This window comes from Seriola lalandi, unplaced genomic scaffold (genome assembly GCF_002814215.2).
Source record: "Seriola lalandi dorsalis isolate HSWRI2012SDOR001 ecotype SW California unplaced genomic scaffold, Sedor1 jcf7180002054062, whole genome shotgun sequence".
NCBI lineage: Eukaryota > Metazoa > Chordata > Actinopteri > Carangiformes > Carangidae > Seriola > Seriola lalandi.
Window position 1 is genome coordinate 146,425 of NW_019524615.1, and position 16,963 is coordinate 163,387.

A 16,963-nucleotide genomic window follows, 5' to 3' on the forward strand; every position below is an offset into this window, starting at 1 on the left:
CATTCACAATATCACTTGAGATTGGAGAAAAAATGCCTGTGGGGCGTGTTTGCATAAAAAACATGGATATGCTGATGTACTGTACATCTTCACAAACACACAGTTTGATCTGCATTATCTGATGTCTAGACGTTTATCATCTCCTTTGCATATCACGTGCTTGGCCCTGGCCAATAACCTTGCGATCTTTATGTACTCAGGCGTGTGGGTATCGTTACTCTGCCCGAGTCCCTGTCTCTGTTCAGTCGAGGGGATTTTGAAAAAGAGTTGGTCGTCTCGATGTAGGGCATGCTATGACCGCTTCATTACTCCTCCATTCGCACTGGATTGACCCGGTGATGTTTCTCTACGACAACGGCTTGGATGAAAGAAGCAAGAACATGGAAGGGTTCACTGGAGGTAATTTTGCTGCAAACCAGTGCAGGAATTTGTTAGCGCATCCAACCTCGCTGGCTCCCAGCACCACCTACACTGCGAGTGAGGTGCCAGTCTCTGGCATGGGGGAGCCTGGCAAACAATGTAGCCCCTGTTCTGCCACTCAGAGCTCACCCAATGCATCTTTGCCCTATGGATATTTTGGCAGCAGTTATTACCCATGTCGGATGTCTCACGGCAGCGTCAAGGCTTGCGCTCAGCCCTCTGGCTATGGCGATAAATACATGGACTCATCGGTGTCCGGAGAGGAGTTCTCGACCAGGGCGAAAGAATTTGCTTTTTATCAGGGTTATTCATCGGGTCCCTACCAACCCAGCTACTTGGATGTCCCTGTCGTACCTGCGCTCAGTGCTCCAGCTGAGCCAAGACATGAGCCCCTGCTGCCCATGGAGCCCTACCAGCCATGGGCCATCACCAATGGCTGGAGTGGTCAAGTTTACTGCAGCAAGGAGCAGCCCCAGTCAAATCCTCTGTGGAAATCCTCGTTACAAGGTATTTATTTTATTGTTTTATTAGCACAGAAATATGCATTGTTCATGGGAATGTGGAATTAAACTTGTAAAAAAATATGTGCATGTAATGTCTTATGAAAAAATAGATATTTTTCACTGCATAATTCACCAAAAAGAATAGAACAATTTTAAAAAAAACAAAAAACGATTTAATTTTTGCAAAAAAAAAAAAAATTCTGACGCAATGGAGCAGATCAAAATGTGACACTGCATTTTTTTTTCCCTCCTCCACAGACTCTATATCTGGTGGAGATAGCTCTATCCGCCGTGGGCGAAAGAAGCGTGTGCCATACACCAAGGTGCAGCTCAAAGAACTAGAGAGAGAGTACGCCACCAATAAATTCATCACCAAGGACAAAAGGAGAAGGATATCCGCGCAGACGAACCTGACAGAGAGACAAGTGACAATCTGGTTTCAGAACAGGCGCGTGAAGGAGAAGAAGATCGTTAATAAATTCAAGAGCTCCAGTTAGCTCTGGAGATACTGAAATGTGGAGGCGAGAGGTGGACATGGATGCGCTTTCATCCAAAAAACTGTGCTATAATTTATTACATTATGAACGGGTTCTTTGTCGCCAGCGCGGCTGTGTTTTGACCTGCACATTTCCTTCCTCACATTTTAATTGGAACCAGGCGATGCGGCCTGTTGACAGAAGATCGGAAATGGCTTGCAACATGTTGACCAAGGCAATTCTGCGAGGGATGTATGATCTCCTTGAAATATCCACCAAATGATAAGACTCTCCAGCGCTTTTAATTCCACTTAATCAACACAAGAAGTTCAAGCTGAAGCCTCTCGCTTCAGCTCCAGCTTTCCCTCTTCAGACAGTGGCGAAACTGTCACCTTCAGTCTGTGGTCAGGACAATGCAAAACCCGCAAAGCCAAACATATTGGCTCATAATGAAATAACCGATAATGAATCTGGAAAATTATATTTTCCGAGTTCATTCACACTAAAGAGAAAAGAAACACATCTCTCCTCCAGCACTTTTTTTTTTTGGTGTTTACATAATTAAATTCTTTACATAAACTGTATTTCACCACTTGAAGATTTAGAACAAAATAATTCACACTATAGGCTACAGCTTTAGAAATTCAGTCACTTCATCTCATCTGTTCAGTTGATCTGTTAATCAGCCAGTATCTGATGAAACCTTATTAAACGTGAGGCAGTCTGAGCATTTCAACACTTTGTCTTTTCTTCCAGACACAGGGTTTCCGCTCAGAATAACTCGCCTGTCGACAGGCGGACCTATGCAACTTCTGCCTGTCAGTCAGGAAAAGTACTGAAACCGTGGGCGTATTTAAACATGTAAATACTATCTGACTGCAACTATCTATTCTCCCTTTTTTGACTGCAATAGCCGAAGTTTTTTGACAATAAATGTTTGAGAGACGCATTGTGATGTTGTCATTTTCATTCATCTGTTTTACTCCAAATTGAACACGGGTGCTTGATCGTTTATGAGTAGGCTTTACCGATCCTTCTCGCGGTAAAACAATATCATCTACAAATGGTTACAGTATATTCCCTAAACAGAGGACGGTGTAACAGGCCAACAGGCCTGCAGCACAGAGCTCAGAGCCTCAACCAGTAACAGTTTATGTCGCCATCTAGTGGTGAAGCCCTGTCAGCACAGCTTCTGTCTGTCCATCATCTGTGTGTCTCTACCTTCACAGAAGCATTGCGTGCGCGTGCGCGTGTGAGAAATAGGCTAACTGTTACTTCATACCTAATAACCTTACCTGTTATTAATAAAAATGTATCGTATCAACTTTGGCAATTAAGGAAAGAACTCAAAAACTTAACGACAGTATTTATATTATATAGTATTGTATAAATTCTATAGGAAACTAAGGCCTATATATTATATTGTACAACTATAGAAAAATTATAGGAATATTAGAGTAATCACGCATTTGATAAATATAATAAATGAAACCTTTTCCAAGTCTTGACAACGAAAAAGCCATGATAACGACTATATAATTATTATTATTATAATCATTGGCCTTTTATATGAAATGTATTCATATTAAGTGATATATTTTGGTCAATGGTGTTTGAGCTAATTTTACTTTTAGTACAAAGATCAGTTTGACTGATTTGTTAAAAATGAGAGTGGGAAAAGATGGATTGAATCATTCGCTTTTCATTCATGTTTCATCAGCGCATCATTTCTTTAAATGCATTTGAAATGCCAAAGCAACGTGGGACTGATGGAGTGGGACTGCGCCAACAAACAATATTCTTGGAGCTACATTTATTTATTTATTTTTGTTTTTTGAGTGCAATTTAAAATTTCGTTTCTTAAATGCCTGTTCAAAAATGGAAAAACATTATTCACAATCCATGCGCCTATTTATCTATTAATACTCACAATCAGAAATCAAAAATAGGCTACGAGGTGCTGTTTTTTAATATAAATGTACCCTCTTTATGAACTGTCCGTCATGAAGAGGAATGTTTCCTCATTTTGCGTTCAAGAACAAATGGTGGTTGTGTCCGTTTCGGTTTGGAACAAAAACTTAAAACTGATAACAACAAAAAAATTAAAACAAAACAAACAAAAAACGTATGAATCTGGATCAATCAGGAACATTAGGTAGCCTATGAAAAGACTCATCTCATTCCGCCATGTTATCCCGCCGTCCGACCAACTCCTGGACTATTACGCACAAATCTTTTCTGTAGTTCTGATATTCGGCCTGTTACCTACAGAGAAATACTGTGTAATGGGATTATAGTGTTAACATGATCCACATGATCTCGTGACATTTACAAGATCAATTTATCAACTACAGTATCAGTGTGCAGGCCACAGGCTTCATTCACAACTGATTTCTATGAAATATAAATATTAAATACTAGAACCAGGACATTGTTCTGACCTCTAAACTGTCCAGCTACTCGTGCCAAGCCGTGCCCGGCAGGTTACTATAGTTCAGTTGTCCGGTTGGATTTGAAGCATTAGTTTGCCATAAAAAAGGAGCATTTGTTCCAGTAAACGAGGCAGCACCCTCTGGTGAGTATCACCCTCTCAGCTCAGCCTCATATGTACAAGTAGGGCGATTTAACTAACAATAGCAGACAAGTTTATCGTTGCTCAAGAGCACTTAATGAAGCCAGGCTCCTGATAGATTGGATAGATTCGCCTTTTAACATTTGTTTCTAATTCGAAGAAAGTTGAAATGGTTTCCAAAGCATTTGGGCAGATGTTATAACTGATCCACTTTGTGGCAGTGTTGTTGGTGTAAATGTTCTTCTGCCTTGTTGAGATGGGAGTCAGAAACCTTCCTCTGTGGATCCTGTGCAGATGTGCCCCCCCCCCTGTTGTTCTGTGTCGTTGCTCCCCCTAACAGCTGCACAAGTTAATGCATCTGACTCCAGAATGCCCCGTATGCTGCAGGACAGAAGCGTGCCATCCTGTGAGTCTGTAACATAAGTATGATAATGATAACAAGCACAGAAACCGCTCAAACAATAGTAATAGCCAGTAAGTGAATTTAGTCTATGCGCTGATTAGAATTTAAACTTTCAAGGAGCAAACTGGAGCCAATAAATGTACACAGTAACAAAGAAATAGGACGTCTGAAAAAAAAAATAAAGCTTAATTCAAGAAACAGTCAAATTAAAAACTGATTTCTATCTCTATATGAATTCTTCAGTGTGTAACGCATGCAGGACATTTTCTATCCCTCATGTTTCTGTTTGTTTCTGTGTGTGTGTGTGTGTGTGTGTGTGTGTGTGTGTGTGTGTGTGTGTGTGTGTATGTATGTGTGTGTAGGTGTTGGAGGGTTGGCGTTGTACAATGAACTTCAGACAAGAACGAAAATCTTCAAAAAATGTCCATGAGGCAAATCCCAATATCCACAAACAAACAAACAAACAAAGCGCACTCTCTGATAGACCGGGATTACACAGAAAGTTATTAAAGTTTTGAAGCTAAGTCCTGCATCGCGAGAAGCCCCCGACCACCCAGGTGCTGTCAGACTCGTCCATCTTTATTATCAGTATTGAAACATGTGAACTTCTTTTCTCATATTTCACTAGTTCACTTGAAATAATGTGAACCCTTGTGTAACAGTAGACTGGTTTCATCCCGTGTGTTACTTTAGAAACCAGCTGTGTGTAGGACCTATAGCTCTACCTAACTGTCAATTATCAGTCAAGCAAACCTGGAGTAAGTTTGACCTCAGCTTGAAAATCATATGGTCTTCTAACTCATTCTAACTCATTCTATCTTCCGGGTATTTTCTTTCATGCTAAACTCTCATTAACATAAACTCCTTGCAGCCACTGAAAAAGCTTGTGAGTGACAAATCAGTTTTCGGGAGCCTTCATCTTTATTCACACCAACACTTCCACATCATTACGAATATCATAAAAGTAGAAATATTTAGCTCTTTGGTTTCCTCCTCAGCAGTTTTCTTCAGTCCCTCCATCTAAATGTAAACACAGAGTCTCCTCAACACCAAAATTCACATTTGAAACCTGCTGTCACTGTCTTACTGATTTACAACTCCGTTCATTCAAAGATGAACTAAATCTAAATGAATCCTCTTTTTGATCTGATTTTTTTTTTCTTTGCACCAGTTATGCTCACAGACACTGGAATAAATTTAAGCCTCTGACCGAAAGGCCCACACACAAAATGCTATTTTTCAAGTATTGCTCAAACGCTTCAGTTCTATAATACCTGCCATGTATTATGCACAGCGCCTTGCAGTAAACTGTGAATCTTAAGCGGCATAATTTAGCTAAATATTAGAAAACGGCCCCTTCTGAACTGAACTCAGGAACCAGGAAAAGCGGGAGGCGCGCACAGATTTTCAGGCAGTTAAACTGAACCACATTCCTGCTTTAAGTGTCGACAGAAAATTCAGGGAAACCAAGAAAACTGCTTTGATTTTGAAAATCCCCGTCAGCTGCGCCCTAACAGCCACACCAGCCGCCAAGAGACTGCTCCATCTAAACGTATTTTTAGACGTTCAGCTTCTCCATTTTCTGCTACATTGAATAAATGTTATACATTTATTCTTCAGAGATCTTGTAGTGCAGTTTTATTTCCTCTTCCCAACATTATTGCAGCTGAACCTTTTCAAGGCGACTCACGAACGACCAGCCAACCTTGACTTTCATGTCGGTGTCACAGCATAGTATAAAATAAAAAAAATAAAATACACAGAGAAAATCTTTCATATTCGGTTTAATTAACCGTTTTCCCTTCACAGTGTCAAACAGACATTTCTTTTGATTATTTTTTATTTGAATAAGTTCATAATTTCACACACATAGGCCAAAGGGCATCTGCGGGGAAGAAAAATGTAAATGTTAATGAAATATGTTTTTCGCTTAGCTATTTGTTTTCCTTATAACCGGCTGGAGGTCAAGGTTTACCAGCTTTTTGTTAGTTACTCATCATTACTGAAAAGTCTCTCTTAGATGAATGGATTAATACACATTAACTGACTCGTGTTTCACCCTGTAACTTTTTTTATTTTCTTTGTATTTATTTATTTTGTGTCCAGCCTGTTTTGAAAACCCTGCTGTAGGCCGGATAGGAGGAAAGAGGTTTAATGGGAGAAACTGGGCCACTTCCTGCAGCCTTGGCCTAAATGCTGCTGCTGCCTCTGAGTGGCTGAATAATTCGCCAAAGAATAAGAAACTATGATTTGTTGTCAAATTTATTATGTTAGACAATTTGAATCACCAAATGAATAACAGTCTAACACAGTAATAGCCTATAACACACAAACAACCATACACACACACACACACACACACACACCGCTGATTGAAGCTCAATCAGTAGAAGTCAAACAGCAGAACCACCTGGGCAGAATGAAATACTACACACTCTCCTAATGCTTCCCTGCAGATGACAAATTCACAGTCTTTGATGTATGAAAAGTGAATTTGGACTAAATTCATGAAATTGGCTGCATAACAGGATTAGTGATATGTGACACATGTGCCCACTTACTCAGCAGCGATGACAAATGAAAATGGATTGGACTGTGGGAAATAGCCCGTGTCCAACGGTTTATATTGGGCGTTGCAAAGAGAGAACAGGCAATGTAAAGACTGGTGTCGTCCCCGCCCCCCCCCCCCCCACACACACACACACACACACACTCCTTTCGGCAAATACAATTATTATTCATAGCCTATAAACAACATCTGTATGTTTACATTAAACGTGAAACGCATGTTTTGTCGTGACTGCGTATATATCAGCTGATTACCCTGACATGAACTTCATCCAAGCTGCCTCTGCCCATCTTCTTGGTTTTAACCCTACTTTTTATTTTTGCACAAGATGAATCCTCTTGCATCATGATGACTCTTTGAAAACAATACATACCAGGTGTGATGGTTCAGTGCGAGCACACGTGGTAAATAAACATACAGATACTTTAAAATAGAGGTTTATTAACTTTTTACGAATACAGGCAGAAAAAGCCAGCGAGGACTCAGACATCATTTTGGGAGAAAAGAGCAGTTTGCTACAGAGTCGAGCTGACATGCCTTAATGGTCATGAAAGTGTTGCTCCAAAACAAATACATAGCAACCATAAGAGAAATAACCAGGCCTGCCTGTACACGCTATTGTCTTTTTGTCCTCCCTCGTGCCAAACTGGACTGATGCCTGGCAAAAGTGCAGCATGACTCGCATTGCTTCGCCACTTGTCGACTAGATTAGTCTATATATAGCCAGAGAAGCTGTATTAGATTCACACACGGAGACCACGAATCCATACTTGCCATTGGCTCAATGATAAAACGATTCCAAATAGAAATTGTGTCAATACAAGTAGCTTTCAATATAATGGACGCATGTGCGGTGCAGGCCCAAATGTCCTTGTCATATATCAAATATAAGAGATTCTCAGTTGTAGCCTAAATGTTGCCATTGAATGCATATAGCCTACATGCATATAGCCTTTGCATACACGACCTTCATGGTCGAAAATGTGATCTTCGTCTTTAGAAGCATTCAGACGCAGAGGTTAAGGTGAGGGTTAAGGTGAGGGTTAGGTTTACAAACCAACTATAAGCTCAAAAAACTGGCAGGTGACGCATCTTGGCGTGAAATTGGATGTAATTCTCAGGTTCTTTTCTACCTTGTAATATGGTAATTTAACGACAATAGTCTACAGACAGCTATAAGTAGCCCCACCAGTCAAGGGTAAAAGAGGAACCCGTGTTTAAGATGTTTAGCTCCTTAAAAACAGCCTAAATTGGGTCGATGCAAAATTCCCTCTCAGTATTTTTCCTTCCCCATACAGCCAAAGGTCTTCTTTATAAACTCATTGACTCATATAGCCTACACGTTGAGGCGTAGGCTATCTGTCATTTTGTGCCAGTGGTCACATGGCTTTGGCCCTCAGGAATGGATAGAGATGGATCCCCACGTCAGCTTGTAGGTCTAAGGATTTCTGCTCCAGCAGTCTGCCTCAAAGTGACTGGAGCGCAGCGCCGCGGAGGAACTATGCGCGGATTATTATAGGACGTTTCCAACAGCAGAATATGGATTTTGATGAGCGGATCTCTGGCTCTAATATGTATTTACCGAGCTGCACTTACTACGTCTCCGGAGCAGACTTCTCGGGGCTCCCTCATTATTTAACCCAAAGCCAGTCTTCTTGCCCCATGACATACTCCTACCAGTCCTCAGCCCTGCCACAGGTCCCGTCCGTGAGAGATGTGGCTTTCAGAGACTATGGCATTGATACTTCCAGTAAATGGCACCACAGCAGGGGGAGCCTATCGCACTGCTACACTGAAGACATCATGCACAGGGACGGCTGGACAAGCCCGACCTCACGGGGGGGAGAGATCCTGGTGAAAGGCGGCTCCGGCGCCAGCCACTCCGGCTCCTCCAACCCGACGCCCGGCTTCTATGGCAGCGTTGGCAGGAACGGCGTCCTGCCGCAGGCTTTCGACCAGTTCTTCGACACTGCCTATACAGGGAGCGCAGAGAGCAGCACAACGCCGACAGCACAAGCCGCAGACACGGACAGACACGCAGCCAAAACAAGCCCCGCTCCCCCGGCTCACCCGGGCTCGGACACGGCGGAGAGCTGCAGCCCCAAGTCGTCCTCCGGCCACAGCGAGGAGAAGCAGAGCAAAAGCAGCAGTGAGTAGATCTGCTTAATGCAAGAAGGAGAGAAATCTAACGCGTTGCTCTTAAAGCTTTTTATATGCTGTTTTATAAGCACGTTAGGTTTATGGAGGGCCTGCAGATTTACCCTATAACAAAACTATGTTATAAACTACAAGATCACGTGCTTGGGATTGAAATTGGCCGTGAAGACTTTGGTGTTAAGCTTGTCCTCCAAGATTTCAAACAAGATCTGCACTTTTTCCTCCATTTGTGAGTTTAAATATCCTTGTTTAATTAGCCTGTTAAACTTCATTTATATGCTTAATATATTTTTTTTCCACATACAACTAAAATAACAATCCAAACATTTTAGATAAATCGCCAAAAATTTGTGCCCATGTGCTTAGAATGAATCTGCTCGCCATATTTATGTTTAACATGTGTGTTTTTGGATTTACAATTTGTTTTATTCTGCGGTGACTGAAGTGGCTGCTGAGGCATTTTAATCTGACTTTGGAGCAGACTTTCCTTGCTCCTTGTATAAAGATAAATATTTACGAATTCACTGGATTTACGAGGATTTAATCCAACAACTGCTTTTCATGAAGCTTCACAAACAGTAAAACATCATCTTTTTTTTTTTTAGTCGCAGCAAAAGCGTACAATAACATCATATCACGTACATGATACTCCTGTGTGTTTGCTTGTGTTAGGCCCACGCCCTCACTCTTCAAAAGCAGCTAGTATGTTTTTTTTGTTGGTTTTTTTTTTACATATTTCAATACGTTTTCACAACTTCCGACATGCAACTCCTCATGCCCAACATGCTCCACTATCAAGTCCAGTCTTTGTTTACAAATGCCCGTGCTGCTGCAGGCCTGAGAGGAAGGAAACACTTGAACTCCAGAGCCTCACGTATAGACCTCTGCTCCGTGCTCCAAAAGCCAGAAATCCACTCATTTCACGTTGTTGCAATGTGTCTGTAAGATATCTCACGTGGGTGACCTTTGCCCTTTATTGTGTTCCAGGTGGCCAGAGGACGCGCAAGAAGAGGTGTCCATATTCAAAGTATCAGATCAGGGAACTGGAGAGGGAATTCTTTTTCAGCGTTTACATCAACAAAGAGAAGCGTTTGCAGCTCTCGCGGATGCTCAATCTGACAGATCGCCAGGTCAAAATCTGGTTTCAGAACAGGAGGATGAAGGAGAAGAAACTGAACAGAGACCGTTTACAGTACTACACCACAAACCCCCTGCTATAAAACAAAAAAACTGAACAAAGACTGTCAGTGGCACGCAGCCATGCACCCTCTCATCTATACACATCTACATCATTACCTGGACAAGATGATGATTTTTTTTAATGTACCACACTTCATAAAGAATGACTATTTATACAGTATTTTGTCATTAAACACCGTTGACTCTATTATTATTATTATTATTATTATTATTATTATTATTATTATTATTATTATTATTGCACAGGTATATTATTCTCTTTGCCCGACCAAACAACAATTTTCCAAATTCTTTTTTTTTTTTAAATTACGTGGTTGCGTTTTTGGTGCGCTTACGAGGAAAACCAGCAGTGTATGAATTCATTTTATATTATTCAATAATACACACGCAGATTACCGAACTGCATTTCTATAGACAGAATAATCTTATTTTTTTTTCCTTAAAATGAATCTTTATTTTCGCCAATATACACACGCACATGTACTGTATCTTCAAAAATAATCTTTTTTTTTTCTTCCTTTAAATCATTTTTACAAATTTACGCACGCACACGCAACTCTTGTGGCCAGAAATCTTGACATTAAACTACTGTTCGTGTTTCCTTCTTTCTCTTCATCTTTTAACTTTATTGTCACAATATAACCCCGTTAACTGGAGACTGTTTTGTTGTGTTATGGAATTACTCAGAGACCCCAGCTGATGGCGATGATGATCAGACTGCTCCAAAAAAAAAAAAAAAAAAGACTGGTTGATGTTGCATAGTTAGAGAATGAGTTGAGTTATAATCTGATACCAATTCACTGATTTCACGCATTTTAAGTCTGATATTCAACATCTGCGCTTGACCCTCAGCACAGGCGCTTTGTTGAGCTCTTGGCCGTAAAGTTGGATTAATCTCCCAACTTCATCCAAAGGGCAAACCACTGATGAAAGAACAAAACCCCCAAATGAAACATAATCCCATATTTTCTTTTATATGCCAGCACGTGCATCGTATCAGATGCATGATATGTAGCTCTGATGCTTTTTATTTCCCCCATGGCTGGAAATATGATCCGCTGTAGTTATTATTTGATATCCATTACAAAGAGTTCATTCATTTCCGGGTTACGTGGAAAGGTTGATTTTTTTTATTTCATTTTTTTATTTATCTTACCTGCCTGTTAGGGCTTCCTGACACACTCCTGACACTTGTTTGAATGCATCTACATCTAACAGGCCGTGTCCTTTCAAAGACTGTGAATCTATTTGTGTTATTACGCTTCCATCAGAGTGGTGGTTGTGAGATCTAAAGATTACATTCATTTTATCCACTAAAACCATTCAGACAGTGGCACTGGGATAAATGAGGAGTTGACAAAGATCACTCATCAGCTCATCATTAGATGTATGGTCATTATTTATTATCTGGAGTGGTTTAATCCAAAGAGAATATAGGCTACATGACTTTTGATTCTAAATACGCAGGCTAGGAATTTAGGTCATGTGGATCTTAACCTGAAAAGGAAGGTAAAATGAACCACGCGCACCAAAGAAGATGTGTAGAAATTTAGTTGAGGTGGTTTTATGTCCGCCACAAGGCCCCTGAAAACAACTTAAATGGCCTGCCATAAGCTAATAAGGGCCCTGATGCCTTCCTTATACTGTGCATCCTGTGAGGCTCCCAGGAATTCCGCTTTGATTGCTGCACATCCTCCCAGTTGCTCCAGTAACTTGGCCATAAAACGCGGATTCGTCTGGAGCATTTGGAGTGTAGTGCAATAAAGCGTCTGAGACCAAGGTTATTAACTGTGACTAAGGGGCTGAAAAACAACGGCTGGGAGCATTGAAAGCTTGTGTTCACGGACCTTTCCGGCGTCATTTGTTTCAGCATCTTACCGTGGTAGGAATCTTCTTGTGTTTGTGTTGCGTTGCAGCGCATAGGCCTGCCTGTCCTTCGCCCACTGGGTGGCGCTCCTCAGATCAATGTCATTGCCGTGAATTGAGATATGAAAGAAGTTTGTCTCAACTGCTTTAAAATATGTCACCATCCCAGGATTTCATTGTGAAGGTAGGCACAGAAATATTGTCATATGCATTTTATGACTACAAGCGGTGGGTTCTTATGTCTATTTTCCTACGTTGTCCCAGTTCATCTCCATCTGAGAGGCACTGAGGTGTAGACGCTGTTTGAGATGTTATGATGTAATGGAAGCATTAATGTAAAAAAAAAAAAAAAAAATAGCTGGAAGTAAATAGTGCAAGAAAAGCTGTTTGTCTCTGAACATCAAATCTAATGCAGGTTCTCAGGTTGCAGTTCTACAAAAGTTATGGGCCTGGAGTGACTAATGTACACGAAGATATAAGATCACAAGGGCCTATATCCCAGGCATGCTGTGGCTCACTAACTTTTATAATCCCTATACAGTTTAAAATGTAACTTCCACGTCATTTTAGAAACATTAAGTTGGATTTATGTCCTTTACATGTTATGTGGACATTGTAGAAACTTTGAATTATCTCATTTAAACGGTTCACGTGAATATTTTTGCTGCAGCTCGTTGCATTCATGTATGTGCGTGTGCGTTTCATTGTGCGAGACATTTTGACACAGAACAGTTAGTCTGGGATTTTCTATTAATTTTTCTAACGTTTCTAAAAAAAAAAAAAAAAAATAATTGTATGAATTAAAAAAAAAAAAAAAGTTTTATGGGAATAATAAAAGAAGAACAGGTCACCCACTGCGCACACAGAAACATCACAGGAGACAATCCAATAGGGTTAATGAATATTATCATTCATTGCAGCCAGACTGCTGGACGTTTGACGCCATAAAAATGGCTGTAGGCTACATAAACTGTAGCTCTGATTTCTAGACTTATTGGCTCCAGACTCATAGGAAAATGGAGTTAGCCGATGTTGTATTTCAGGGTAAACCTATCTTTGGAGACATTATAGGCTGACCTAAATCTGTAGACCTGTGTTATAAACCCCCTGACCCACTGACGGCCTTTTAAGGAGGCATGAGTTGGTGTGTGTGTTTTTTTTTTTTTTATATTTAAAATATTGAAGTAGTCCAGGCAAACATGTTTTGCTTACTAGCTGTTTATTGATATGATGAAAACCAAATATCACTTTTTTTTATTAACTTGCACGAGGAACTTGTATCACCAAATGGTCCTTGTCAGGATTGTTCATTTAAAATTAAAACTAAATGGCATCACATGACGTTAGGTCACAGATTTTGTAAGTTTTGAACATACTAGGAAAGCAAGTTTGATTGATTTGATTTATTTTTGTTTTGTTTTTATGGCTGAATCACGTTTACTAGTTCTTATCATTTTTTGCCATTACCTCCAGCTGAGACGTGCAGGCCTGTTGTCTCAAAAATGTTATACAAAGGATCAAGTCTATAAAGAGACAGACAGTGAAGCTCTTTAATCAAAAATAAAACAACTTAAACATGCACGTGGAGCATTTTATCCGTGCGTACAGTGGATGGTAGGAGGTGTTGATTTGATATTTAATTTAAAATAGAATTTTAAACAATGAGGATTACGTGTGTATAAGCCTTGGAATACGTGTGTGTGTGTGTGTGTGTGTGTGTGTGTGTGTGTGTGTATGTGGGGGTGTGTGTGTGTGTGCGTGTGTATGTGGGGGTGTGCGCGCGTGCATATTGAGTAAATACGTGGAGAAACTCTTACAAATTCCCAGTGGTTCTATAAAGTGATAAAAGCAAGATTAACAAGTTGTAATATAATCTATTCTGTAGCGAACTACATTTTTTGCAGTCCTGTCAGTATTTGGTGATCATTAAGAGAAATGTAGCTCCAGGGCATTGTTCTGTTCAGCTGTGGCGCTTACTTCACTGTGCCTCAACACACAGGCTTTGCAGTAAGAGGTGACTGGACGCAGTTCATGGCATTTGCACCCGCAGAATTCACAGCACAATCATATTGGCTGGAAGGGAAGTGACTTTGCACTGGTCTGACCAGCAATGTGGCAAGATGAGACTGTGTGTTCACAGCTACTGGACTGTCCACGAGGAGTTTAAAAAAAAAAGAAAAAGAAAAAAAGCCTAATAATAATCATCAGAGCAGCACAAGAAGGGCTGAGAGTCCCTCGACCTTTTGGATCTTTGATGCACCCCGAGCTTCTCTGAGCCACCTCTAGATCCCTTCATTTTTACAGTGCTGTAAAAGTGGCCATAAAGCTATGCATTGTACATAATTGTTAGGGACAGCTTTCAACAACTGAGTTGTCAGATAGGGGTTGATGTTAAATTTACATAGGCAGCTCCAGGCTCATAGGTGGTCATGGAGGCTCACAATCCGAGATTCAGAGATTTAAAGATTTTACTTAAACCCCTCTGATGCACCATTTTCCCCCCACAGTTTTTCTCTTTACTTAGCCTAAAACAAAATATATGACACAGTGGAGCTGCCTGGTCGGACTGGGAGGAGTCTGTAGTCGCCTGGTGTTTTAATTGGCTGCAGGCTACAGTGAGAAGCGTGAGTATCAGTAATTATTCAGCAATGTTTTGCACAAGAAATGTCAGCCAGAAAGGGCTATCTTCATCCTCCGTCAAATTATACCACAACGATGACATGCCCCAACAACCAAGCTGGAAATTCGTTTTTCGTGGACTCCTTAATCAACGTGAGAACCGACAGTGGTTCATATTACCAGAGTAACGGCGTGTATTTGCCACCGGCGCCGGAATATTCATATGGACTCTCCGGTGGCTCTTGTTTCCCGGGGATCGGTAAGCGCAACGAGCCAAGCACCCAGAGCGTGATCCCTTCTTCTGCTCCGTATGTTCAAGGAATGGAAACGTGGCTGGAAACGTCGAGATCCTGCCGGGTGGATCAGCCCAGCGGCCAGCACATGGCTCAGTGTTCCTTCTCGCCGAGTATAAAGGAGGAGGGCGCATATTGCCTTTATGAGTCTGACAAATGTCCTAAAGGAGCGACAGTAGATGACATTTCCTACTCCACCGCATCATGCCCGGTGACCGGCAGCACCGTGCCAGTCCCCGGCTACTTCCGCCTGTCTCAGACATACACAACCTCCAGGCTTTACCATGATGTCCAGCCAAATATGAATCACTTTACCCTGCAGCGACCTGCCCGCTTGGACAGCCAGTCCTCCCAGCCGCCGGCTGCCTCTGCGGAGCCCGAGCGGAGGGAGAGCCACGAGGAGGCGCCTCTCCCTGCGCCCTGCGCCCCGGCCAGAGAGGAGGACAGCCGCCTCTCCTCGGAAAGCTCATCCTCCCCCGAGCCCGCTGAGACGTGCAGTGCAGCGGAATGTCCAGAAAAGCCCGTCAAAGGTGAAGAGTCGACATAGATTGTAAAAACAAATAGCAGACACGGCTTAAAGGGCATGCACATGTCATTTTTAAGCGTCAATTAAAAAAAACAAACCAAAAAAAACCCCAATGCTTTCTAACCACAAAGGAATGCATAAGTATGAGCTGGTTTTCTATCACAGGATTCATATTTAGGTCAATAGCCAGCCACTCACAGGTCTGTGTTAATCGGGTATTTACAGGTTTGTCGGGCATGAGGTGAAATTGAACGTGACTTAACCAATCAGAGCCGAGGATCAGAGCTATTGTGTTTTAGTAGCTCTGTTTTTTAGATTTCATGTGGCTGCTATGGCTGTGCTATAATGCAGCGCTATTTATACAGCCCTGATTGATTTATTTTAACAGTATGACGTTTTTAAAGTGTAACGCACACAAATTCTCCTTGTGTTTTTAATAGGCTGTTATCAGGGTTTCATTATCATTTCATTTAAAGCAACAACAAGGCCAACCCAGTGTAGTCCATGTGTCCTGTCCAAGACTCTCATTTCTTCTTGTCCTCTCATCAAAGGCCTTTGCTGTATTTTCAGCAGAGGCAGGCTATGTTTTATGTCTTAATAAAGGTGCAGTTGGCTAAAGGCTGCTGGGGTTAAGGCTGTTTAACAGTAGCAAATAGCAGTGTCTGGTAAAAGCTTAATTACATCGATGCATATATGTATCCAGGGAGATTTCTGGTTGTGCGTAAAACCGTGGTAGAAATCAAACAGAACAAAGAAATCTGTCGTTATATGGATTTGTACTATGTGGTTGTGTGTTACAATTTATCCACCTAACATATAGCCCATAGCTTCACAGTCAGTGGTTTGAGACCAGTCTTTTACCAACCGCACGAAGTCACATTTTGATTATTTTGGATTTTGAATTTTACTTTTCTGTTATTACTTAAAAAAAAAAAAAAGATATGACCCCTCCAGGTGTAATTGATTTGTCCCACCTGTTGCCTGATACCTCTAATATGTAATGTCTCGCTCTCATTGTAGGAGATGGAAAAATGGAAAGTACGGCTAATTGGCTCACAGCTAAGAGTGGCCGAAAGAAGCGCTGCCCCTACACCAAGCACCAGACTCTGGAGCTGGAGAAGGAGTTTCTCTTCAACATGTACTTGACTAGAGAGCGTCGTCTGGAGATCAGCCGCAGTGTGCACCTCACTGACAGGCAAGTCAAAATCTGGTTCCAAAACAGGAGGATGAAACTGAAAAAAATGAGCCGGGAGAATAGGATCCGAGAGCTATCCACCAACTTCAGTTTCTCATGAGACTGTCTGCGTCTCTGGCGCCCTCCTCCATCCATGGCAAGGGCGCCTGTGCAGAGCCCCCCCC

The 16,963-nt window shown here is 41.5% G+C and overlaps 3 protein-coding genes across 3 annotated transcripts; all 3 read left to right on the top strand.

The window, feature by feature from the left end:
- The first annotated feature begins 236 nt into the window (after positions 1–236).
- On the top strand, positions 237–2,348 carry hoxa13b (homeobox A13b). The gene is made up of 2 exons (XM_023403095.2): positions 237–927; positions 1,182–2,348. The coding sequence occupies exons 1-2, from the start codon at positions 294–296 to the stop codon at positions 1,418–1,420; spliced, it is 873 nt and encodes a 290-aa protein (XP_023258863.1). The 5' UTR covers positions 237–293; the 3' UTR covers positions 1,421–2,348.
- Positions 2,349–8,365: 6,017 nt separating this feature from the next.
- Positions 8,366–10,905, top strand: hoxa11b (homeobox A11b). The gene is made up of 2 exons (XM_023403164.2): positions 8,366–9,092; positions 10,088–10,905. Exons 1-2 carry the CDS (start codon positions 8,483–8,485, stop codon positions 10,318–10,320), a joined length of 843 nt encoding a protein of 280 aa, XP_023258932.1. The 5' UTR covers positions 8,366–8,482; the 3' UTR covers positions 10,321–10,905.
- Positions 10,906–14,539: 3,634 nt separating this feature from the next.
- Positions 14,540–16,952, top strand: hoxa10b (homeobox A10b). Its single transcript, XM_023403096.2, has 2 exons — positions 14,540–15,608; positions 16,625–16,952. Exons 1-2 carry the CDS (start codon positions 14,831–14,833, stop codon positions 16,897–16,899), a joined length of 1,053 nt encoding a protein of 350 aa, XP_023258864.1. The 5' UTR covers positions 14,540–14,830; the 3' UTR covers positions 16,900–16,952.
- The last annotated feature ends 11 nt before the right edge of the window (positions 16,953–16,963 follow it).